Source organism: Hyaloscypha bicolor (assembly GCF_002865645.1).
Source record: "Hyaloscypha bicolor E unplaced genomic scaffold K444scaffold_13, whole genome shotgun sequence".
NCBI classification, from domain to species: domain Eukaryota; kingdom Fungi; phylum Ascomycota; class Leotiomycetes; order Helotiales; family Hyaloscyphaceae; genus Hyaloscypha; species Hyaloscypha bicolor.
This window is the reverse complement of record NW_020194515.1, coordinates 1,665,799-1,691,143: the sequence shown is the minus strand read 5'-3', so window position 1 is coordinate 1,691,143 and position 25,345 is coordinate 1,665,799. Positions and strand designations below refer to the sequence as shown.

The 25,345-nt window shown below is 44.3% G+C and overlaps 8 protein-coding genes across 8 annotated transcripts; 4 read left to right on the top strand and 4 right to left on the bottom strand.

Moving 5' to 3' along the window:
* The first annotated feature begins 3,968 nt into the window (after positions 1-3,968).
* Positions 3,969-6,921, top strand: K444DRAFT_659030 (P-loop containing nucleoside triphosphate hydrolase protein). The gene is made up of 7 exons (XM_024886325.1): positions 3,969-4,395; positions 4,445-4,720; positions 4,775-4,998; positions 5,055-5,190; positions 5,238-5,786; positions 5,858-6,493; positions 6,580-6,921. The coding sequence occupies exons 1-7, from the start codon at positions 3,988-3,990 to the stop codon at positions 6,835-6,837; spliced, it is 2,487 nt and encodes an 828-aa protein (XP_024743714.1). The 5' UTR covers positions 3,969-3,987; the 3' UTR covers positions 6,838-6,921.
* A 327-nt stretch (positions 6,922-7,248) lies between these two features.
* K444DRAFT_639802 (serine palmitoyltransferase 1) lies at positions 7,249-9,128 on the bottom strand (the record flags this gene model as incomplete). The annotated part of the gene is made up of 6 exons (XM_024884421.1): positions 7,249-7,476; positions 7,535-7,701; positions 7,744-8,023; positions 8,085-8,589; positions 8,739-8,839; positions 8,901-9,128. The coding sequence occupies 6 exons, from the start codon at positions 9,126-9,128 to the stop codon at positions 7,249-7,251; spliced, it is 1,509 nt and encodes a 502-aa protein (XP_024743713.1).
* A 2,063-nt stretch (positions 9,129-11,191) lies between these two features.
* On the top strand, positions 11,192-12,092 carry K444DRAFT_624284 (uncharacterized protein; the record flags this gene model as incomplete). The annotated part of the gene is made up of 3 exons (XM_024882381.1): positions 11,192-11,222; positions 11,298-11,469; positions 11,519-12,092. 3 exons carry the CDS (start codon positions 11,192-11,194, stop codon positions 12,090-12,092), a joined length of 777 nt encoding a protein of 258 aa, XP_024743712.1.
* Positions 12,093-12,199: 107 nt separating this feature from the next.
* Positions 12,200-12,862, bottom strand: K444DRAFT_126437 (uncharacterized protein). The gene has a single exon (XM_024870428.1). It carries the CDS (start codon positions 12,631-12,633, stop codon positions 12,307-12,309), a length of 327 nt encoding a protein of 108 aa, XP_024743711.1. The 5' UTR covers positions 12,634-12,862; the 3' UTR covers positions 12,200-12,306.
* A 244-nt stretch (positions 12,863-13,106) lies between these two features.
* Positions 13,107-14,227, bottom strand: K444DRAFT_698967 (NAD(P)-binding protein). Its single transcript, XM_024887969.1, has 2 exons — positions 14,039-14,227; positions 13,107-13,990 (listed from the first exon to the last, which is right to left on the bottom strand). Exon 2 carries the CDS (start codon positions 13,873-13,875, stop codon positions 13,204-13,206), a length of 672 nt encoding a protein of 223 aa, XP_024743710.1. The 5' UTR covers positions 13,876-13,990; positions 14,039-14,227; the 3' UTR covers positions 13,107-13,203.
* Positions 14,228-18,479: 4,252 nt separating this feature from the next.
* Positions 18,480-20,450, top strand: K444DRAFT_126403 (uncharacterized protein). Its single transcript, XM_024870427.1, has 2 exons — positions 18,480-19,059; positions 19,105-20,450. The coding sequence occupies exons 1-2, from the start codon at positions 18,583-18,585 to the stop codon at positions 20,032-20,034; spliced, it is 1,407 nt and encodes a 468-aa protein (XP_024743709.1). The 5' UTR covers positions 18,480-18,582; the 3' UTR covers positions 20,035-20,450.
* Positions 20,451-20,964: 514 nt separating this feature from the next.
* Positions 20,965-22,793, top strand: K444DRAFT_698963 (glycosyltransferase family 31 protein; the record flags this gene model as incomplete). The annotated part of the gene is made up of 3 exons (XM_024887968.1): positions 20,965-21,462; positions 21,822-22,064; positions 22,141-22,793. The coding sequence occupies 3 exons, from the start codon at positions 20,965-20,967 to the stop codon at positions 22,606-22,608; spliced, it is 1,209 nt and encodes a 402-aa protein (XP_024743708.1). The 3' UTR covers positions 22,609-22,793.
* On the bottom strand, positions 22,565-25,283 carry K444DRAFT_607091 (uncharacterized protein). The gene is made up of 5 exons (XM_024879109.1): positions 24,789-25,283; positions 24,646-24,711; positions 24,405-24,593; positions 23,954-24,335; positions 22,565-23,897 (listed from the first exon to the last, which is right to left on the bottom strand). Exons 1-5 carry the CDS (start codon positions 24,999-25,001, stop codon positions 22,912-22,914), a joined length of 1,836 nt encoding a protein of 611 aa, XP_024743707.1. The 5' UTR covers positions 25,002-25,283; the 3' UTR covers positions 22,565-22,911.
* Between the last annotated feature and the right edge of the window lie 62 nt (positions 25,284-25,345).

Below are 25,345 nucleotides of genomic sequence, written 5' to 3'. Positions count from 1 at the left end.
AGTTGTGCCACCCGAGAGGTCTCATTTTACAGTCGGTCCGACCCAAACACGACAAAACGGTCGTTCTTTTACGCCCATAATAACTTTTCAACTACAACCTTTATTAATTTATACTAAGTAATGCAATTATAGAATAGAACCAGGCAAAAAATACCTATTAATCAGACTTTTGATATAATTTGTAGTTTATTAATAATTAAGGCCTAAAGTATATAGACCCTTTTTACTTTTTTTATTTTTTTATTATATAAAATGCAAATATATTTACTTACTAAGGTTATATAAGCCCGGACTTCAGGGAGAGATTATAGTACCTTACTAGCCTTATTATTAATAAAATAATAATAATTAAGTCCTATAAGCTTAATTAAACCTTCCTAAATACTAAATATAGCTTTTTCTAGTACTATATATATTATATATATAATAGAACTATAATTAAATAAGTTTCAAGCTTACTTTTAGCTAAACTAAATCTATAAACCTAGCTTCTTATTTAGCTATCTTCTTTCTCTTCCTTTTATATATTATCCTATTTGTCTATTACTTTTTTAGATATTATTCTATAATATTTTTACTTCTTTATATATTAAGTAGCTTATTTAATACTTAATTCCTTCTAATATATATCTACCTAGTAAAATATATAATTATAAAACCTCTATATAGTCTTAATTAAACAAGCTTTAAGTATTTCTACTACTTTAACTTTAGTATCTAAAAAGCTAATCTTTTTTATTTAATGAAATCGAGTTTTACTATATTCCTAATATATCTCAATTAGATTAATTTCATAGTAGAACTTCGGTAGAAATATAGCCTTATATCTTTGCTTTATAATAAGCTCTTTAATTTAACTCTTTTTTTTTAAAGAAGTCTTTATAATTCAAGAATATATAAGCTAAATAATATATTTATTTAATAGTAAAAGGGTATTTAAAAGATATAATATACTTAGTATTCTTTAGATACTTAAATCTTAAGCCAGATATATTATATCCTTATTTAATAAGAATCTGTTTTATATCCTTAGGCTCTCTTTCTCTATTTAGATTAAATTACTAAAGACTTATATAATATTCTATAACTCCGGAATTATATATTTTAGTAGGAAATACATATTTCTTTTATAGGACTTAATATTACTCTTTTTAATTCCTTCTAATATCTTATTTATATTAAAGGCATTTAGTATATCTTTATTATATAAAGCATATATAGAAAACTAATTAAATATTAGAATAGCTATATAATTTAGGTACTTCTATTCAAATATATTAAGTATCCTAGTAACCTATATTAGTAGCTGTTTTATATCCTATTAGGGGTCTCTATTTGAGCCTGGATATATAATTTAATAGGTATTTAAATTAGGGTTATCCGGAGTAAAAATACTTTTATTATTTAGTACTTTAATATATCTCTCAGGTCCTATAAATTCAGAATTATAAATTAGCCTTCCTTTATTCTTTTCTGGAATTTTTTGCTAATTATTTACTAGCCAGAGGCTCTTTTTATAATTAAAACTATAGAAATAGCTCTTATTATAGAAGTATATTATATATACCTGAACTCTAATTAAGAATAAAGGTTAAATTATATACTATATACTAGCTTTATTCTCCTTATACTAGACTATATATAATAAAAGCTTATTTATTAATAGTAAAAACACTTCTTAATAATACTAAATTATATTAGGTTATTTATATCTATCTATATAAAGCCCTTTCTTAGTCTTATAGTAATAAAAGCCGAGCCTAGGGAGCTATAAGTAAGCTATATTATAAATAACTAGCCTTTTAATTATTAATAATAATTGAGGTAAAATCTCCTAATTAATAGTATTTAAGAAATCGTTTAGTAATATTATTCCAAGCTTTTAATTAATTAACCAAGTATAGTAAGCTAAAAAAATATTCTTATTATCTAGATAGGAGGTACTATCTCTTTTACTACCCCTAATCTCTAGTAGAATATCATACTATTATTAATAGTAATTAAATAACTCCCTAATTTACTAAGCTAAGATGTTTCTATTATTAAAATAGTAATTACTAGAAGCTACTAAAAGTAATATATTAATTCTCCCTAGTTAATACTGCCCTGGTTTCAGGAGCTATTAGGTATATTACTAGAATAAATATAAGTTAGTAATTATATATAGAATATATAAGTCTTTTATTTATACTAGCTTTATATCTATATTATTAAGGACTTTCTAATAAATTATTTATATATCTAGAGCTTTATTATCTCTATAAGTATTTCTAATAAGGGTATTTAAAAGTAGCTTATTTGTTTTATTATTTTTATTCTTAAGCCTTTACTCTTTTCTTAATTATATATTCTTAGGGATATTAATTAGCCTCTTAATAATACTGAATTATAGCTTCTTTTATTTAAAAGATAGTATAATTATAGGAGTCTTAAGTCTAGTAACTTAAGTATCTTTTCTCTTCTAATTATATATATACTTTTATTAAGTTCTTAATAGCTTTACTAATTCCTTTATTAATTTGGAGACATATAAGCCTCTAGAAGCTAGAAATAGTATTAGTATACTTATATTATAATATAAAAATAAGAAACTTACTAGTCTATACTATAAGTCTTTATTCTTACTATATAAATATAGGCTTCTCTAAAATAATTGTCTTATTACTACTAATAATAAGCTTCTACTAAACCTAAAAGAAAGTTAAATCTTTAAACTCTAATTAATTACTTTATTTAATATCTGAACTATTAGAATTGTCCTCTGTATTAAAGGGTTTCCTATACTATTTATTAAGAATTACTTGGATTGTAGCTTCTTTAGCTAGGGTAAGAACTATAATTAAATCAAGAGTTAAATTAGCTTACTTATACTTCTAAAGGCTTATAAAGGTAGCTATTAGAAGTATTTAAAAAGGGTACTTAATTAGATTTATAGTTATTAAGATATTAATATAATTATAGAAGAGTAGTTAATCTAGAAAGGGCAGTTATATAATAGCCAAAATAAAAAAATAACTATATAAAATATAAAAATATTTACTTACTTAATTATATATATTATAACTCCCTTAATAATAAAGATATTATAATTTTGAGACTATAGAATCGATTCCTAGCATATATAGTATAGTTTTAATTAATACGATTTATATTAATTAGTATTATAGTAGTTTTTTTTTTTTTGTTGTATTTGGGTCGGACCGACTGTAGTTCATCCGCTTCACCGGAAAGGGTCGTTCCAACCTAATTTTTGTTGAAAATCAGGGGCCGTACGCTCTGTGGTCCACTTTTAAGTGGGGACGTAATTTCCAGAGTTTTAAGGAAGCTGGAGCTTTCATAGAAAACACAACAAAATCAAGCTTCATTTCAACAATTTTCAAACATCAACATCCGGCTCTCTCGGACCTTTTTCGTTCATAGTGGCCCGAGGTGATGATCCCGCAGGCCAGGGACAGAGCACGTTTCGCAATCGGCAGAACTGTTTAGTGCGAGATATCTAGAGAAAGTCGAGAAAGATTGTTGCCTTACAGGGAGATAAAGGGGCACACCCAGAAAACATGTGCAGGGTAACCACGGCCCCGCAGGAAATGATCCTCGAAAGTTGACACAAAGGGTGCAAGAGAATCATAGCATGCTTGTCATGTTTGATGCTCGTGCCAACAGTTCTCGCTGAGCATTCTGTAGCACCGTAACACAATCGACAAGGGGCTGGGGATTACCTGCCAAGTGAGGCCAAATTTGGAACTTGTAATTTTGAAGGCGGTACTGTTGTGATGGTGATTTGCTCTAGGAGCCAACACGGGGTGGCTCGCCTCCAGGTCGTCGGGTCGGTGGCCCGTGTCTTCGAAACGCCCTGCTCACAGCACTTCAGTCCATTACAGAAGAGAATCATAAATAGTGGGATAGAATTTTGTGGTTCCTGCAACTCATTATAAGGTGTCTTCTCCGGAACATCACAGGCTTTGATCGTCTGCGTTACTTGTCACCATGGAGAGCACAAAAGAAGATCCAGCAAGGGGCACACCTGATCGTCCGACATATTCGCTGCCATCCGATCAAGATTCAAGACGACCAGCTTCCAGTAGCAGTGTGGAAAATGTTTTAGCAAGCAGTTCTATCCGAGTTCCAACCACGGAACGACTTTCTACCACAGCGAATACAGTTGACACGAAGCAAGCTGGTTCGACTTCGGCGGAGCGCCAAACTCAAAACACTGACCAGGGACAACAACCAAAATCACCAAGTTCATCTAGCAATGAATCAAAAGTCTCATTAACCGAGGATATTCAGCTATTGGGTGAAGATCCGTTCAGCAGCGAACAGAGCAAAGCCCTTTTTGATGCAATTGACGAATTGAGAATATGCGGTGCCGGCCAGGACCTTGATTTGCCTCAAGTAAGCCACTACAGTTCTTAGTTTGACCTCCAAAATACTGACAACATAGCTTGTAATTGTGGGACAGCAATCAGCGGGAAAGTCATCCTTGCTTCAAAGCTTGACTGACATCCCCTTCACTGTCGGCGGCGGCTTGTGTACCAGATTTGCTACCCGCATTATATCTCGGAGGACTGAGCCCGGCACATCTCCGATGATTCATGTTTCAATCGAGGCTGGTGACATCGATCCGTTTGGTTATCAGGAGAATAAAGAGCGGACTGGAAACTTCACCCGCGCCCTTCCATCAATGACATCTAAAGTTTTTGAAGAAACTGTGAAGCAGGTACGCTGTAAAGCTCTACATAATTAGAAAGGTAGATGTTGACTTAGTTGACAGGCAAGCAGTTACATGGGAATTCTCCCAGGGTCCGGACCTAACAAGAAGAATTTCTCCAGTCAAGTATTGAAGATTGAGCTATCTGGCCCAAGTCGTTCACATTTTGGCATTCTCGACGTACCTGGCGTATTCAATGCGCCAATAGATGGAATAACGGCTCAAGAAATGGCTGGTGTTACAAAAATGGTTACGTCGTACATGAAGAAATCTCAAAATATCATCATGTGAGAGGCCTTCTTTGACGTTTGTCCTTCCCATGACTAATGATACTTGGTTCCAGCTGCGTCGCACCTGCTAATGGCGATTTATCAAATCAAGCAATCCTGAACTTGATTAAATCGGAACACATTGAAAATTCTCGCGTGGTTGGAGTTTTCACCAAGATTGACAAACTAGAAGAACACGAGGCCAGAGGGGTGAGTTCTCCCGTTTGAGGATGCGAAGTACACTGACAATTTTGAAGATTGTCTATACTGTAAGAGAAAACAAGGGTATTGCTCTTCAAAATGGCTGGTTCGTGGTTCAAAATCGCGGACCGAATCCTACGTCTCGCCTTGAACGTGAACAAGCAGAGAAGACAACGCTCAACAAACCGCCTTGGATAGATATCCCAGAACAACAGCGCGGTACAGCTAAGCTCAAAGTATTCCTAGCCAATATACTCTGTACGCGTATTCGAGAAGCTTTCCCGGAGATGCACAGGACTATTGCAAAGTCACTGGCTAAAGAGAAGGAATATTTGGCATCACTAGGTGATGATCGATCGGATCCTGCTCAGCGACGAGAGTATCTCCTGATTTTAGTGGGGAGGTATCAAGAGTTAGCTCGTTGTGCGTTGAAGTCCCCCGAAGAGCTGGCATTTGACGAGATGAAGCTCCGCGGGATGGCCCACCATGCAGCAGAAAGCTTTGCAGAGGAAATGAGACTGAATGGGAATTCCTTCGAGTTTCTTGAAATTGCTGATGGAACCAGCGGTGTCGATGCAACGCCAATATTTTCAAGAACTTCCCTTGTAGGTTCCCCCTGCTCACGAAAGTTGCAGCACACCGTTGAAATTCATTTAGCTAACCTTTTGGTTTTCAGACGGCACCAAACTCTGACAAAAAAGCGGACTTGTATAAAGAAATTCGAATTCAGATCCGCACAAACCAAGGACTAGAATTGCCAGGCATGTCCAACCCAGCAGTTTTGAAACCTCTATTTCGAAAACAAACAAGTAAATGGCAGAAGCTCGGCCAAGATCATCTGGAATCGATAGTGAAGATGAGCGAGAACGTTGCCATGAAAATCCTGGCCGAAGTGTGCAAACACCTCAAAGCACCTGCCATCACCAGGAACGACCTGGAAGACGTTATTTCTAGCTTCAAGGTTCATGCAGAGAAACAAGCGATTGAGAGGCTACGGACCTTCTGTCAAGATATCACCACTTTCCCGTTACAGACTAGCAACACGCTCTTCCTCGAAAAGGTCACCAAAGCACAGCACGCCCGGTTCAGGGGTGCGCTGGAAAGATACCGGAAGACAAACCCGGCGGACAATTTCTTATTGAAGCTTATGGCGAGCCCAGAACCCGGTATTCTCAAGACTATTCCGCAGGTCTTTGGGTCGTGGGCAATTGTAGATCTCAATAATATCAACGACTTGTTTGACCAAATGCACCCCCGTGGTGTTCAAAATACCGAAGATGAGATACATGACCTACTGAAAGCATACTATGAGGTGAGTTATTCCCGCTTCCGAACTATATCTGGCCTCCTAACGCCATAATATATCTATCGCAAGAATAGAGACTAACAATTCACCAGATAGCACTCGAAGATTTCTTATCTCACATCCAACATCGAATAGTCGAGCCTTTTTTCCAAGACAAGCATGGACCTATCCTGGGTCTCTCTCCTAATTATATCTACAACCTATCAGAGGAGAGAATTGAGATGCTAGGAGGTGAAGAGAAATCCGTGATTGATCTTCGGAAGGATACCATTGATAAGATCAAGAGGCTAGAGGATGCGATGAGGATTGCGGACCAAACTTGGAGGCGGACGAAGGAGCTCGAAGCATGATATAAGAGCGAATCACATGAGTTGAGTAATCGAATGTATCTGTGTGAAAGAGACTTGGAATTTGCAAACTTAGATGCATTCGGTCACACTCACGTCACGGCCACTTGTTGGCTTTTTATGAAGATATGTGTGTGATCTGGAGTTACCTTAACTGTTTATCGAGATGAAACTAGTGAATGGCCCCTGTTATATCCATAGCTTGTACCTTGCAGACCAAACAGCTGAACCAAGTCTTACCACTCTGAAACCAACAGCTCTATTAATTTCTATTAAGTTGTAAGGGGCAGCTCCCAAGTCTTCTGGTTCATGTAATTCTAGTCCAATATTATCCCTGGACTCGCTTTAGCCACTTGCAGCCATTTTCGACTTTGAACCCTGAGATTTCCTAAAGGTTCAATGCCTAGCACAACTTTAAGTACCGTTCGGCAGGGCAAGCTTACTGCTCATCCTCTTCTTCAAAACCTTCGCGATAGCCTGTCTGATCACAACGCCTGCTTTCTCGATGTCCTTCTTCGCCAATCCAGTTGTGATGCACACTTTTAATGCAGGTTGTAGCTGCCAGCCCTGCTCTCGTACCGTGGTATTCTGGATCTGAGGCATGCTCTTGAGACGAGTGATAAGAACATTATTTGCGAGCACCTGCTAGATATTAGCCAATATCCACCCCTAAAAGGAATTTTTTTTAGGGTCCGCAAACCTCGCCTACACATTCCTGGAGGATTTGCTCTTGCTTAGCGATGCTCAGATCGTGACCCTTGATAATATCCGGTTTAAGAACAAGGAGTTGCATCGGATTCTCGGGTACGCTTGTGGAATATACCCAGTCGCATTTTGCAATCTGTGCTCTCATCACAGCTGTATTCTCTCAAGAAGTCGTAAGGATCTCGGGATTGGCCTAGATCAAACTGATCGTTTCGCGAGCGGTTGTTGTGAGAATGGCTGGCATTGCAGATGAGTAGGTGTAGGCTGTAGATGCGACCCGCTGGTGCTGTACGACATCGTGGGTGCCTGCGCAGAACCCACCAGCAGCAGACAAAGGGCCGGATAAGGACCCGATTATCATGTCTACCTGTGTAAGATCTATAGACTGGGAATCTGCGACTCCACGACCAGTTCTACCGAGGACCCCGAAAGACCAAGTTTCATCTAAAATAAGACGGAATTTGTATCGCAACTTGAGTTCAACCTAAAAACAGTTAGACATGAACTCAGACTTTAGCCCATCGATTTGAGCCGTGTAGACCTACTATTTTGGGAAGATCTATAGTGTCGCCAATAGTTTCAAACAGGCCTTCCGTCACGACTAATCTTCGGGTCAACGTCTTTGATTCCTTGGTGACCTTTTGCAGCACTCTCTCAAGATCCTCCATGTCGTTATGCTCATACCAGCGAATCTTGCTCCTGCATATCTGAAGCCCTTTGCGAATCGCATAATTAACCGCCTTGTCGGCGACGATGATATCGCCTCGTTTTGCAAACGAAGGGATTACACTAGTAATCGTTGAGAGGGCATGAGCATAGAGAATACAAGCCTCAGTGCCTATAAATGAGGCAATCTTGGCTTCGGTTTCCATGTGCACATCTTGCGTACCGTAGAATTGCGGCGCGCTGCAAGGACCCACGCCATATTTGCGCAGCGTTTCAATTGCATTTTGCTTAATATGCTCGTTGCCAGCAAAATTATAGAAATTGTATGAAGCAAAGTTCATTACCGTGCAGCCATTTGTGAGTTTACATCTTGGCCCTGTCCCCCTGTGTATTGTTAGCTGAATCCCACGATAGAAAAAGTATCAGATCAATTGTGAGAGAAGATGTTCCAGATGAAGTGTGAGACTGAGCTTTCGTCTTCACTCTTTCCAAAAGTCGAAGTCGTGAAAAAACTGATAAAGTGAGGGATTTACCCGACAATTACAAGCTGCTTTTCGTTCATGGCTACTTCGAGCTCTGTTAGGGGATCCACGAGTGGATCAGGTGTCCATTCCGCGACAAGCTCATCAATTGCCTGAATGCCGTTAACCTCAGCCAAAGCGCGTTGCATCTTGCGATCAACTGATGAAGCCTACATCTTCCGTAAGATCCAAGAAATTTGTCTTCGTGGAATACGAGGAAGCGGTCAAGTATGGAATGAACAACAGAAAGAGCACGAATTCAATGGCAGAGCGGATAGGATCGTTCTGATGGCTCGATCGTATGTAGCGTTCTACTATGGTTGAGCCCGGCACCTTCTGGAGACTAAGAAGAACGAAGCCCACGGATCGCACAGCGAGGTTCGGTAGAGCTTGAAAGTCCATCTTGGCGTATGAAGAGTATGTATGTATTGAAAAGGAGATGTTTAGAAATTCGGATGCAGCAATGACCGGCCGCGTCAGATATTAATATCAATTGATCCCCTGTTAAATTTGGCTGCATGTGCAGGGCGCACAGACCCCATTGGTTCTCCACCGAGTGAGATTACCAACCGTTGGAAGGCTGGCGAGTACTATATGGCACTGTTATGAATATTTGTAGCGTTTAAATGAACTTTTTATGTTGGGTGTAGCAAAAGTTGTCGAGTGTTGAAATCACGAGTTTTCTATTGGCCCCTGCTAGCGCTATTACTATCTTTATGGTCTGTACCTCCGTAAGTAAAATATAAGCAATAGTGCAGACTCGAGTGGGGAAAAAAAGAGACATTGCGCTTACGAAGCCGTGCCAGCTGTGGTTCTATTTATGGTTTGTCAAAAGAACCAAGAAGAAGAAAAAAAGAGAAAAAAAGCACAGTAATTTTCTGGACGAGGCAGAGCTACGAAGATCACGGCATAAAGTATCGGGAATACAGGGCATTATTTTATGAAGGCCACTAAATGCCCTGTAAGGTCTTACTTTAATCTCCCTGTAGCTAGTCCTAGTCCCCTGTAAGCCCCTATAAGCTTACTAAAAGTGCCCTGAAGGCTTAATATGGGCTTACGCAGCTTGACAGGTACTGAACGCCCCCAAACGCCCATAAATATAGGCGAGTCCACTGATTAGTAGCGAGTAAAGGGGGGATAATTAACCCTAATGCACACCTCTCTACACACACTTTGTTCTGAATTCTAATAAAGATTATAAAGATACTTTGGCCAGGAAACTCACTTGATCTCAATGCAATTGAGAAAGCCTGGTTTTGGATGAAAAAGGAGACTACCAAGCGGGGACCTACTAGTAATAGAAAGAAGCTGAGAGTGAGGTGGGAGAAATGCTGGGAAGACCTTCCCCAGAGCAAGATTCAAGAGTGGATTGCAGTAATTCCTGATTATGTAAAGGAGATAAGGGGGGAATAAGTATAAAGAAGGTAGGAACATGGGCCAAGAGAAAGTGATTATATATTAGATAGTTATTTTTATAAGTTAGAATCGAACTGATCAAAAAATAATCGAAATCGGAGGTTTAGCAAGGTAAGCCACAGTTCAGGGGACCCTTACAGGGCTTACAGGGAACTAGGACTAGCTACAGGGAGATTAAAGTAAGACCTTACAGGGCATTTAGTGGCCTTCATAAAATAATGCCCTGTATTCCCGATACTTTATGCCGTGATCTTCGTACCTACCCCTTTCTAGTGTATTCTATTAGCGACACACCGGGAATATGTAAAATGCCACCCCCACCCCAACCCCAGCGGGTGTCGATTGGGGTATCGATTGGGGACTGGGGTGTTTGGGACCTTAAGTAAGATTTTTAAATATAAGTATAAGCTAGTTTATTATAAGGCTAAGGCTTATAATATAATTATACGCTTCTTAACTTATAATAAAACAATTTCTTAAAATAGAATTTTATTTTAAATAACTTTATATACTAATTAATTAAGTTCTAGTTTTTAGGCCTAATATAAGGCCCCATAAATTAGGGGCTTATAGGGCTCTTATGTTCGGTTTTAGGGAGCTTGTTTACTAAATTTCTAGGCTTTCTTTAGCTTGTTTTAGGCTCCAAAAATTTACTTTTTAACTTCTTTAATTTAAAGAACTATTACTAATTCAAAATTTATTCAAAAGTTTATTTTTAAATAGCACTCAATTCGTGCTATAAGGAAATGAGGAAAATATTAAATTCTATTAATTCCTTATAAAATTAAATTAAATTAGAGAGAAAGCTAGATTTTTGGTGTTCCTGTCCGAGCGCCTCCTTTGTGTTAGTGGCCCCCAATCGACACCCCTGATCGACACCCGGAGGGGCAGTGGTCGTTTTACTTTTCCCCAAAATTAGGATGGAAAGGCAGCCTCGCAATCGCTGTAGCCTGAGGCTGTACAAGGACTGGACGATACCCTCCCCTCCCCCCAAAAGACCTTGCGTAAACTGAAGACCATCCGGTATTGACGTCTGGGCCGGCGTCAAGATGACTACAGATAGGGAGAGCGGCAACAGTGGTAAGTGGTGTAGCCCCTCATTCTTGGAGACCTCCGCCAGTTTACATCAACTTGAATGTGCTCACCTAGAACCAGGTAACCTCACGTCCTCCAGCGTAAAAGCACCGTGGACCGTTGAAGGAGCTGTAGCAAAGCTCCCAGGAGGTACCCCAGTCGCAGATTCTTCCTCGCCCGTCCCCTTCTTCCACATGCTTGAGCGCCTCAAGACAACCAAACGCGAAGGCTGGCGGCGATCTGGCATTCCTCAGTACGTCCTTCCAAATCTTCTACTATCTTCAGAACTAACAACTTCGCAGCTGCGAGTCGATCTCCGACCATATGCATCGCATGGCGCTCATTACTATGTTTGCACCCTCCTCTCTATCCTCGAAGATCAATGTCCCACGCTGCGTAAAGATGGCACTGATACACGACTTGGCTGAGGCACTTGTTGGAGATATTACGCCCATGGACGAAGTCCCAAAGACTGAAAAGAAGCGACGGGAAGAAATAACTATGGATTACTTTACGAGCAGCTTGCTCGGAAACGTTAACGGCGGGATCACGGGCAAGGAAATCAATGATATTTGGCACGAATTCGAGGACGGCGAAACTCTGGAGAGCAAGTTCGTGAATGATGTTGATAAGATTGAGTTAGTTCTACAGATGGTGGAGTACGAGCGTGTTCACAAGCACCAGTTGGATCTGGGGGGATTCAGCTGGGTTGCGAGCAGAATTGTACTGCCCGAAGTGAAGGAGTGGGCAAATGAAGTGCTGAGGGAACGCGAGAAGTTTTGGAGCGACAGACCACATGCAACATACTCGGCTGAGGCACTCCCGGAGGAGAAGCCTTTGGCGCAGCTGTTGGAGTATTATGGCGACGCGAGTTAAGGTGTCACAAAAATGGGAAGGCGTTGAATGCTATATGGGTCCCTTGGACTGATGTTGACCTAACCAAGAGGACACCCCCTTTCTGAAGACCCATTCTGGTGGTCATCAATCGCTGCTAAAAATCGCCGTTGTTTAAGGAGGGATCTGGTCTTAGTCGTTAGCTCCGCTTCGCGTCAGTCCTATGGAAAGTCTACCTGACCCCCCGCCCCCCCGGTCAACACCCTTTCTTCTCCCTCATCCTCTCTCGCAAATACTCCACCTTGGTGACATAGAATTGATATGCACCATTCCTATAGGCCTCCCGAATCTCCGCCGCCTCCGCCAAAAACGGCGGGCAAGTCGGATTCCACTCCTTGTTGAGTAGGTGTCGTTGCATAGCGTCAAGGTCGTCGTTGACCAGGCGTCGGATGAGTTCGTGCTTGTGTCCGACGTTGCCTAGGCGGCGCTGTTGACAGGCTGTTAATAGCTCTTGGAGTGTGAGTTCGGAGTAGTCTGGGAGTTTGTACTTCGTTTCCCTCGAGGAAGAGGTGGTGGATGACATGGTTGTTCGTCAGATTGTTGTTGGTGAACGGTGTCGGAGTTGAAGAGCAAAAGCAAGCAAGAGGAACTTTTTATTTTTGATTGTACGGCTCAAGGCGGATTGTACAAGTTCGTTCGTAATTATGAATTTAGTAAATTTCCAATAAACAATCTTGCTGTTAATTGGTTCTTGGTTCATAAAATTTTGGATCATGCCAAGCGATCTAAATTTCGACAACGTAATTTTAAATAGCAGGCGTCGAAAGAAAGCACAACATATAGCTCTGGAATACCAAGCTTGGACTCATTGGACTTCGGGTAAGCAAGGCAAAAGTTGAGCAGACTTGTCGACGATGGAAATATTAAGCGAGGAAAAGGGGCTGGATCCGATTACTTCATAAACTCTCGAGCGCTATTCTTTGAACGCATTCAAGTACGTTCAGGTACGCTTGGACATGCTTAGAAAGAGATCAGAATCAATATAGAATTGGGTTTCAAGCTCTTATTATCATTTCTTTGCCTCTTGAAGTGCTGTGTCTCACCCTTTCTGAAGCCTTTGCTTCAGTCAATTCTTAGCCCCCCCTCGAGCCCGTCACAAGCGTTTGATACTCAACATATTCAACTGCTCACTCAAGATCTTATCCTTGTTCTGTAAAAGCTCCTCCATGTCCTGACAGTAATCCAAATACCTCCCCGAAAACACCTCCATCCTCTCATCTGCGGCAAGGAAAACAATCGAGTCCGCCGCCAACGCAAGCGTATCCGTCAACGCGGTTTTGGCAAAGTTCATTACGACGCGCTGAACTTCCGGGAGAGCCGTAGCTTCCATATTTACACCATCGCCTTGCCCCATTGTGGTTGTTGACGTCTCGCCGGGATGAATACAATAGAAAGCAATTCCTTTGCCACGCATCTCAATATCCAAACACTGATGCGCTTTCTGCAGCGCAGCTTTCGATGCGCCGTATGCTGAGCCAAAAGGAAAGCTGTTATCCGCTGCGGCACTCCCAAGCGTGATGATTTTGCCTGAACCTCGCTTCATCATGCTCGGAAGGCAGGCATGGATCAACGCCATGGGGGCTTTGACGTTGACTTCTTGGACATGCCACCAGATATCGATGTTCTTCTCGAGATATAGAGGTCCAAGGCGACTTATACCTGCGTTGTTGACAAGGATGTCAATTGGACCAAGCCTTTTCTCAACATCTGAGATTATTTGGACAGGATCTGAGAGCACATCGCGCACGAGAAAGAGTGTAGGCATGTTAGAAGTCTGTTGATTTCTGCTTGATTTCTGCTCCTAGAGTCTCAAGTTCGGAAGCCGTAAGTGAGAGGACATGCTATTGAGGTGCCTGCTGCGGCTAAGGCGAGACTAGTTGCTAGAGCTCTTGTCAAAAATTAATGATCAAGAGGAGCGACTTGCTAACCTCTACCAATTCCACGACCTGCACCTGTGATTAAGGCAATTTTTCTTTTTAGTTTACCGGTGAAATTCGAGGGAGAGATAAAGTGATATGTGCCATTGTGACGAGTGAGAGTCGATGGTCGAGGATAGATGTCTGCCATTTCGGATTTCAGGTTGAAGCCTGACTCGATTCTTGGATGGTCGCCACTGAATCGACAGCGTCTGTCTTTATATACCCAACTGGATTTGAGGAGTAAGCAAAGATGCAAAGTGATGCAAAGTTGCATGGAAGCTGCCTTTTCGGCGCTCTGGGCTTTCTTGGGTACGTTTCCGCTGTAACTGCTCCGGTTTCGACCCGTTGTGGTTACGTTGCTTCCCATAGGCAGGACATACGAAGTAGCGTTGAATACTTGTCATTGATTGGGTGACCAGGTCAGCAGGAAAACTCCCCAGAATTGAAGATGCGGTGCTGACACCACCACGTCCACCTCAGGCACACTCCTTTTCTGATTCGCTGCATGATGGATTCAAAAGGGTGTGCCCTATTGACCCCTTGTTCAGCTCGAGTAGTATTCCAAACTGTTACGGCCTGGACAAGTTGTGGAAGTGGAATGTGGTGTATATTGGTATGTTTGTAATGAATAATGGTGCCCTAAAGGCAGTAAAGAAGCTATATATATGCCTGTGTATATGCCTGTGTGCAGCACGTGATACAAACCAAGATTGCTCGCCTAAAGTTGTAATTTTATATGCGACTTGAGATTACCTCCATTATATATATATATGCTAATACCCTTCTAGGATAGCTATAGAATAATACTTTTATAGAGAGATAATTGTTTTAGCCCTCCTAAGCTTTTATAATACTAATAGGGCGGTTTTATAATTTAAATTATAAGAGAACGCATTCTATTTTTTTACTTTTTTTTGTATAGTTATTTTTTTAGTTACTAGCGCGTATATATAAGCTGAGTAAGAAGCATGTCTCTCTCTTACCCTTACGACTACTTAAGAAGTATATCCTTATTTCTTAATTTCCACGTGATATAAAGCCAGGTATAGGAATTGCGTGCTAAAGCCGCATATTTTAGCCTGCTCGTGCACGTGAGTATAGCTCCCTATAAACTAGCTACAGTGCACGTGAATGCAACTCCCAGTAAGCAAACTGCCCAGTATTAGCCCACTGTCTAGCTTGCTAGATAGAGAGTGCTTACGAGTCCACGAAGATATGGCTACGAATAACCTTTGCAATGACTTATCTGAGGATAAAAATAAATGAACTCAACCATGTTTTGTTGCTTATTACACAATTTGAGCTAAACTTTACTTGCTGTGCCCCTCTTCGTTTGGTTAAGGGGAATTGCCTTGCATGTGGGCAAAAGGGCTGACATAACATGGATGCACTACCATAACATGGGCATGAGAAACCCTAGTGAACGAGATGTTGGATGATGGACCTGTTGGCTCAGTAGGTATCAAATATACCCTCAGATGACTCAGAAACTTCCCAGTCCTTCAAGTTTTCCTATTGGAAAGTGATCGATTTATTGATGGAAAATCGATATATTGGAGGTTGATAATCTGTAAAATGACTAGATACAGGAGAGTAAAGAGTAAAAAAGGAGAGGAGGGAATCTAAAGTATAGTTCTTATATACCCACTAGTGGGTGGCGATTTCCTCCAGTATATTATAAATCAGATGACTCATATATATTAGTGAGCGTTCCCTGAGCTTCCATAGTGAGCTATTCCATAGGCTTCCATAGTAAACCATTATAAATGAGAGTGGCGAAGCTAATATTAGTAATTGAACCTGGTACTGGAAGGACTAGTAAGCTAGTACCAATTCAACATTTCCCCCGCCTTTCAATTGCACGCAGTGGGATCTAGAAGCAAAGAGAACGAAGCCCCTTCTCTAGGTAGAAGTGGTTCGGACCGATCCGCAGCCCGCAGAAAAAGTAGAGCCTTGTTAATGCAATTTTCCTCACAAAACCGGTGTCGGTGTGCTCCCTTGAAGGGTATTCGGACGATCTGCAGCAGGAACAGGAAACTGCCCCACGTGGTGAAAGAATTCCTCAAACCTGACGGAAAGACACAAAAGATGAGTGATCTAATGTTTTCCTCTTAGCCAAATTCCAGATCATAATTTTGATAGAATTTTAGCTTGAGTTCTGTGGGTTTTCTCTCAAAACACCGCAGTCCGTTAATGAAGAATCGGTCCTATGGCTGCCTTATCCCGAACAAGGAACTTCAACTGGCGTGCGATGCACGGAAAGCATAATAATAGAATAGAGTTTGCCTGATTGCTTGACAGAACGCCTGGTGGAAATGAAATCTGAGAGGAAGTACCTGGGATCTCTGAGGGCTGGACTTTAGCACGCTAAATTTCACGTGAAACGTAGAGAGCTACCAAATAAGCAAATTCTGGATCTTTTCTAGGTTCCTGCCTACTTCTTGTGCCGCTTGACCCGTTTCTGGTCCACGTGGCAAGCAGAAAGAGGAGACAAAGTTGATGATCTTTGATGCAGTTCCCGTTTTCTTTTTCATTGTTGGAATTTCTCGGCAAACCATTGGGGAATCTTAGAAGCGAAGGTTCCACAATCAACACCCGGGATTTCTTCTGAATTCCCAAAGGGTACTACTCAACAGCATGCTATGCAAGGACGGAAATCTTGCACGGATTTTGATAGACTGCGTCTTCGACACACCCAAGATCGATCTTCGGACTCGGGAGAAAGCCCCAAAATCATGACTAATTGCATGCAACTTGGATGAGCGACCAGCTTTGCAGCCACTGCAACTCGGCGCATCTGTTCCCGGTACTCGGGTTCCCAGCATATGCAGACCCTTGTTCTGTGGTCCCGGGAAAAAGCCCCAACACGCAAACTTCCGAAAAAGCACATGGAAAATGCGCCTCGATACATTGAACGGTTGAATTAAGCCAGGGTTCGATGCAAAGATCATCACACCGCAACTCTGAGCAGGCACATAGATCAGCAAGCAGACCCTTAGACTGAGCTGCATAGCGGTGGTAAGAGAGGTCTTAAGAGCCAAAAAAAAGGTGTTAAGAGAATGGGTCGACACGTCGACATGGGCCAAGACACTGTTAATAATCGACAGACAAACAGGCCGAATTTTGAGAGAGCCGGGTCTGGACCGTGTCTATAGCTGCAGAAGAGGCAAAACGGTGAACGTGCTCGGTGAGACGCACTCCGGAGATCTAATGGGGAAATGCGTGTCCGCCATTGAACCTGCAGCTGTTCTGCAAGACTCCAGCTTTTCACCGATGCAATGTAACTCGAAATCCTGTGTAGGATGAGATCTGGAAAGGGGGTCGGGGGTGCGCGGTGTAGGGATTAGTTGCATGGTGGTTTGTACCCGAGGTCAGTGGCGTGTGATAAAAAAGCAATGTTCTCCTGTCCAACATTCTCTCGCCCTTCCAACTTTCGTCCCTGTGCACCTTTCGAATCCTCCTTTCATGAGCCATCTTGACTCCTCGCGAATCGCAACGTCCCGTTCCAGAAGGGCCGTTGCTGCGATCCCTGCTACAGGTCACTTTGCGCCCTTTATCCCTCATCCCTTTTCAGATACGCCTGCATATTAGCACAGCCAGTGGCCGAGGGCTCTCTTTGCTTCCAATGTCGCGGCCTGCATTGCGCTTTCTTATTGACGATTTAGCTGCTCCATGACAGCCCGGAACTCATTCAAATCAGTTCCGGTTGGTATACGGCCCCCCCTAAGATCGACGCTAGCATCTGACACCCGCTTCTGTCTCGACATTGGCGGCCGAGACACCGAAAACCGGGGCGACGGTGGCTTTGCCGTGACTCCTCACCCCGTCTTGATGCTCCAGCCCATGCTTTCTGGGGAGCGAGCCATGTGGAGATTTTGGGGATTTGGTGGAGTTGCGTGGGGGTGAACCACGCCGAGAAGTAAAAAAATTAGTCTAGGCGCCGCAGGGACCTTTTGTGTAACTCGCGGTGCTCAAGCTGTCTATTATGGGATTGTTGCGACTGTTGCGGTCTCATTGCCACTCGTGGATGCTCCTTGGGTTTGAACATATGGCCTCCAATCACCGAGATCCTCTAATAGACCCACAACCAGCCAGCTGAGGGGTTGAAACCCTGGGCTCGCCACCAACACGCCGAAAGAACTCCATCCTTCCAATCGAGGGAAGGTTGAAGAAGAATGGTGGAACCACCTGTTGTTATGCCGTTACACAACAGGGGGCATCAAGAAATAAATTTCACGTTTTGGTTCTGTCATATCTCTCTTCTTCCGCCATTGTTGGAGAACCCGCCTTGCGTTTTCTGGCCCATTAACATCCGATTCCATCAGGTTTTGGCCATCCCCATCTAGACATAATTGCAGAATACAGGATTTTGGACTGCAATTTTCACGGAGGGAAGCCCCGGAGAACTGGTGGCGTCTTCTCAAGTACTCAAAGTCGAGTCCATAAGTAGTTCTTGGAAACCTTGGTTCGAAGATCATCCCTTACTCCTAAATTACCAAATCCGGATCCTTGTCTCTCGAATCAGACCCGAACCAATACAAACAGACTACAACATGCCTCTTGTCCCTGCTGGAGATGAGACTGGAGACTATTACATCATTGTTGCAGGACTGCCTTGGAATCTCTCGTGGCAAAAGTTGAAAGACTTTGCCAGGAATCAACAACCAGATGGGTCCTACATTGAGATCGATCATGCTATGATCTACCCACAGAACCAGACAAATGGCTGGGTAAGGGTAAAAGGGAAGGAAAACTTCTTTAGAGCTCTAGGTATGTCTTCGCGTGTCGTGGGGATTCTTGCTGATTTGGAAGCCCATCTCAATGGCGGCGAGCTTGAACATAGGGCCTTGATTGCGGATGGCCGTAATGAGACTGAGCCTGTTATGCTTGCTGATCTCGGAGTGACGGCATCGCCCTCACAACGAGGTCGTAGTGACAGCACCGCCACGGACTATTCCACATCCTCTGGGTATCAGCAGTACACAGGACCGTTGATGCAACCATTTTCCCCACAGGAAACTTATTCCGAGGCAAGTTGAGGCAGCTCGCAGCAATTCTTTTCTGACTTAATGCAGTGGAACCAGCAACCGCAGAGTAACTACTCTCCGGTATCTCCAGTCTACTCCACTGGTGGCTACTATCAGCCACCTTCCCCAATCTACGAAGCTCCCCAAAACGCCTTTGCTGTCAACCAACCTGTGGAGTACTTCAGTGCAGCCCCTCAGCCTACCATCGTATATGCCGGCAACATGGCTCCAGCTACTCCAATATATATCCCGCAACGCCAGCCAGTGTATGCCTGTTTCCCGATGGCCTTCAACAACAGCGTCATGTCCCCACCATCTACAATGAAGAGCATTCAACAAGCAACCACAAGTACTGTCAACGGTCCTGTAGTGCAAACTGAAGCACGAAAGGTCATAATCAAAGGACTCCCTCGTGATACAAGCGAAGCGGCCTTGATCTCCCTAATCGATCAGTTCTCTTCTCGATCCTCATCCTCACGCTCCAGTCGTCCCTACAGCACTGCAATCCAGCACGTAGACCTCGCACGGCACTCGGACGGAAGGTTGAAAGGCCATGCATTCGTCATCTTCGAAACCCATCGCATCGCCAAGAAAGTCGTCGAATCCATCGACGGACGCAAGTTTCAAGGACGCGAGCTGCGAGTCACACTGGCAAAAGAAGGTGTCGAGCCGGCCGAGACCTTCCAACAACCTCAACAACAACATGGGTACCTGACGCCTGATTCTTCTGGACGATTGTCAGAGAGTCCTTCGATGACGCATGGGAGAGTGGACGAGAGGCAAGAAGCGGCGTCGAAGGAGCATCGGGATGCGCAATGGAATGGAAATGGTGACGGATCGAGTAAGTCGGCTGCGGGGAAGGAGAGGACAAGAGAGCTTAGCAGTGAAGACAGAGGGAGGAAGAGTCGGCCGAAGAGCAAGGAGCCGACGAGGGGAACACCGGCGGTTGCCGATGGAAGTGGTAGGAGGCGTCATTGAGACTTCTCTTCTTGAGCTTGTCGGCCAGGCTGATATATTTTGCTGTTGTCCAGAGGCAGCGGTATTGTTTCTTTTTTCCCTTACTAGATTTCCTCTTACCTTTCCTACATTCTTTCTTATCAGTATTTCCAAGGTAATGGTGCGGTGGCTCTTGAGCGCGGAAATGGGAACCCAGGCCCTCCATGTGCTGATCAATGAGGTGTATGAAGTTACTTTGGCGTGTCCGGAGTTGGATATTTTTTTTGAGATAATCAATACTATTGATATTGGAGTCCTTCAGAGGGTTTTCTTTCTTTCTAGGCCCCCGAGGCTTTGCGTAGTAGAGGTAATCCTTCTCTAGAATCTGGCCCCATGTCCATCTAGAGCACGAAACATCGCAGAATGTAGTCGGTGCCTGTTTCTCTCGTAGAAGATGTGGGACTTAGTGGCTGTGCTGAGATCTACGCGTGCAGCGAAATCCTCAGCCTAGGGCAGTAACCTTAACCCCACCACCTTTTTTTCCCGCACCATCATCCGTCCAACACCTATCAGACTACGACCGGGCCCATCCAGATCTACCCAACATAATATATCTGGGTCGGCACAGTGACCACATTAGTCTTCCAGCCGCTGTCATCAGATCTCTAGGTGGCTTTTTTTACGTATGTATGGACGACATCTGCGAAGGGTGTTCATGCTGATCAATACACGCGTACCGTGTGCACACTTCTATGTTTCCTGCAAAGCATTTCAAGCGAAATGAAGATCATTGAACCTTCTGCCCAGTTCTTGTTGTCCAGTTTTCTGTCTAAAGTTTCGGCATTTGGGACCGTTCGGAGATGGCGGCTTGTCAAACGAAGCGATTCTCTTTGAACTTTGGCTCCTAGCATCATTCCAGCCAATGATGCGTTAGCTCGCACATATATTTCGCACAGCCCTCGAACCCCCCCAATGCCCATTTTCAAACTCTCTCCAGAGGAGCATTGCACCTTCGAAGTCGAGCGATTCGGCCATATAGTGGTTTCCGGCCATTCGAAAGCAATGGTGGCCATCATGCCGGCTCACAGACGCAGCAGGAAGACCCTGATCGAGGTCGCAGCAGCCGGCATTCTTGTTCTCAGCTGGATATACTTTGCTCTCGTGCCCAATGAAAGGAAGCTTGGGACAGTGGCCGTTCCCTACGCAAAGAAGTTCCTCGACATGGTGTCTCCGCAGACACACATCCAGACACTGGATCTCTCTCATCTGACCAGACATGTTGGCTCAGACCAGTTCACCTACGCGCGACGCACAATCAAGACGAAGTACTACGCAGGGGGTAGACCGTCCTTGACTCGCGTCAATGAAACCCTCTTCGGAGCTCCTCACATGCTCGATAAAGCCAACCTGACGACCGTCGCCATCGATTCCCCGGATATCCTTGAGTTAGAAGTCCCGAACTCCCCGAAGGTAGACATGAGCACCTTCTCTTTTGGCATGTCGACGAAGATCCCTCGGCTCCACGACGCAATCCCCCAAATCGCCCACTGTAACCAACCTATTTCTTTGTCCTATATCCCGAGCTCCTCACCTCACTGGTCGGGAAGATGTTTCACGCATCCGGCTCGTTCCTCACTCTCTCTTCCCCAATGAAATATCTCACTGATTTGATTGTAGGGCTGCCCAATTCCGGATGCCGGCTACACGTGATGGCTCCCCCACACGACGACGACCTTCCTCTCGAGCGGGAGATCCGCGCCATGGGCATCAATCTAACAATCACTGCTGCCGCTGCTCCCTCCCCTAAAGCCTACTTCTCGATCTTGAAGAAACTGTATGAGACGAGAACGCCGAATACGAAATGGCTTGCTATGTTCGATGACGATACCTTTGTCCCTTCTCTGCCTTATCTCGTGCAACACTTCAAAAAGCTATACAATCCTGAAAATGAGCGCATGGTCGCCGCCATGTCCGATAATATTGGGCAGATCCACGCCTTCGGCCTTCTCCCCTTCGGCGGCGGCGGGATCTTCGTCTCCGTCCCGCTCGCCAAGCGGCTCACGGAAGAGAAAGTCTGGGAACGATGCATGGCTTCCACGAAGAACCAAGGTGATCAGATCGTCAACGACTGCTTGAATGATTATGGAGCTCCATCAAATGGACATCAACGGCGACCCATCTGGTTATTTTGAGTCCGGGAGAAGATTGCTCACGATTCACCATTGGAAGTCCTGGTTCAGTGTTAATGTGCCGATGGTGGCGAATGTCAGCAAGGCGTGTGGAGATGAATGTGTCCTGCAGAGATGGCAGTTTGATGACGATACCGTGTTGAGCAATGGGTATAGTATTAACGAGTATCCTGGTGGTATTGAGAGGGAAGGCGTAGAGTTGGGAAAGGTGGAGAAGACATGGGATGGAGAGCTGTGGAGGTATGTGCATAAAATCGGGCCGTTGAGGGAGCCTGTTAAAGAGGGGGTTAAGAGGAGCTTGTTGCTGGTTGAGGCGAATGTTGTGGAGGGTGTGGGTGTTAGGCAGGTTTACGTGGAGAGGGCGAAGCTTGTGGAGGGGCATAGTGTGGGGATCGATAGAGTTGTTGAGCTGCTTTGGCTGTTTTAGGCTTTCTCTTTTGAGAGCCGGTAACATCCATGGCAGGTGTGGAGGTTTAGTTTCTGGGTTCAAGTGAGCCGGGAGAGAAGGGATGTCTTCGTTTTATGAGTCTTTTACTTCTCGGTATGCATAGCAAGGATGGCGTAAGGAGTCTACATCTGCATATCATCTTGGCGCATCGGTGCATTGGAAAAGTTGTACGAGTGCCTGCATCAAAAAGTCTAGCCGCATGTATGTATTTGTGGGACAGCGGTAGCCAGAGAAAATTAGATTGTTCATAATTCCATTCCTAGCCAGTATATCTCATCTCTCTCATGTGCCGAAGGGAGGAGGAAACTTCATCAATCCCATCAAAGCCTCATCAAGCTCTGCATGTTCATCATCTTCCGCGACCGCCGTAGCAGAAGTGTTGTTCCAAGGTTGGAAAGGTATCAAATCTCCCTCACACACCTTTCCCTCCTCCGGCATCGCTCCCTCCTGAAAATACTCCCGAATCGTCTTCGCGGTACACCTACTCGGCATGCTTAAACTCGTGTGTCCGTACGAATTCTGCTCCAACACCACACTCCCAGGAAACCTCGCCGCGTTGATGTACGCGCTCTTCAACGGCGTGATGTTATCTGCTCTATTGCCCACAAACAATATCTTCGTCTCGGCATCCGTCCCAAAGGGTCCATCAAATCGCCACTTTGCACGAACACCCCACTCAACACACCCAAGCCTCATGCTCGCCATCGTCGCACCTGCACTTTTCGACGCATTCGAGCATTGTTCAAGATAGCTGGAGAAGGCGGAAACGCCGCCGGTGAACGGCGCTTGGTCGGAGCAAAGGATTGCGACGGAGGCGTCTGCTGAGCTTTCTACTTCTGGCATTTCTGGGGCGGGATCAAGAGAGGAAGTAGAGTCGCAAAGTGGGAGTTGATCTTGGAATTGTGGGGAGATTGAGAGGAATGGCTTCCCGTCTCCAGATTCGAGGGCGGCGAGAGCTGACGCTAAGGCGGGGAAGACGACGAGGGGACGGTAGAGAGCGCTAGATATCAGCTTCCGTACTCTGCTAAAAGTAATGATCTCGGGTCTGCTGTTTGGCGATGAGGCTGGCACAATGACTGGGGAGTTTTTGAGGGTTGCGAGGAGAGTCGCGAGTCGGACCTCGATGGTGGAGGGGGAAGAAGCGTAGAGAGCACAGAGAGTGGGCCCGGCAGCGTGACAGTAGGTGAAGAAGGAATTCATTACGGCATCAGTGTCTGTTAAGAAATGAGTTCCTTCGCCGGAGGAGTATTGTTCGGCGTCCACGTTGCCTGTTCGTTCGTCAATATTGTATCCGCAAGGTTTGTGAGAGTAGAGAAATGTATACCGTCAAGCACCATCCGCCCCACTTTCTGAGGCCAGAGACTCGCAAACGTAACGCCCAAGAACGTCCCATAGCTGAAACCCCAGTATTTCAATTTCTCCTCTCCAAGTTTCTCAATGATATGTAGCATATCCCTCGCTACACTCGCTGTGCTTACGAATCTGCCTATCATATGTTCATCTGAACCGATGATGGAAGCGCATTGCTGTGAGAACGCTGATGCGTGGGCGTATGCATCGTAGAGGACGCCCGCATGAGCATCAAGAACCGGCGGTGCTTGGATATCCCAGAGGAGCGAAGAGATGCTGGTTGAAGACGATAAATTCCAGCAAGATATTGGTGGAACAGTTGCTCCGATACCGCGGGGATCGAAAGAGATAATGTCCTATTCACCTCTCCTCAATATCGTTGCAAGAAGAGAGAACGGGATGGAGAGGATGGGACAGATGCTCACGTGATTCCTTCCCACGACAGACTGATAGTAAGGTGCCAGATGTTTGACAAACCAGATACCGGAACCACCTGGCCCACCTGGATTGACGAAAATCGGTCCCTTGTAGTTGGTTCTCTCGGTTGCGTTGTAGCGGATTATAGCAATGGTGACCATGTTCGGGGGAGAGGGGTCGAGCCAGTCGAGCGGTACCTGTCACTTCAGTAGATGGACCGCTGAAGTTGGGGGACTGAGAAGGTCATACCTCCAGCCGAGCGCAATCGTATTCATTGTAGCATGGGTACCATATGAGGTCTTCTGAGGGCTTGATCTGTCTCGATATCAGAGTTCGCCTTTGTTAAGAGGTGCGACTTCAAGCCAAAGGTGAGGATAAAGGAAAGAGCTCACCTCGCCCCATATCCACCCCTTCATGCCTCCAATTGAATTCTTTTCAAACCACGATCGCGACGGAGCTTTCTCAAAGCCCAATTCTCTCCACCATAGAAAAATAACGAGGAGAATCAACGTCAACCCCACTCTTGTGAAGACGACCTTCACTGAGCCTAGCTTCCCACGCGCGCCGGCTGTCGAGACCACTGCCAGACGCACTTTGACACCCATAGTTGTGGTTCGTCTGGCCAGAATATCAATGATGGAAGGAAGGGGCTGGGATGTGAAGGGGAGGAAGACTAGCCCGAGGTTGTGGCTGCCAAGAGTTTATGCTATCTTATCTCTCGCTTACGGAAGATCTACCCCTGAATTGCAGTGCCCCACTTTAGGAGGCTTGCTTGGAGAGGTATAAATATCATTATAGAACTTCCATCATCATTGTATATCAATCCTAGGACAACGATATTCCCGTATTTGTATTTCTGATAAAGGACTTCCAAATCTCGTATGGATGAGCGCTCAGGGATACAAAATGCCAACGACTTTAAGCCCCAAGCGTGTTGAACTAGCTAAGG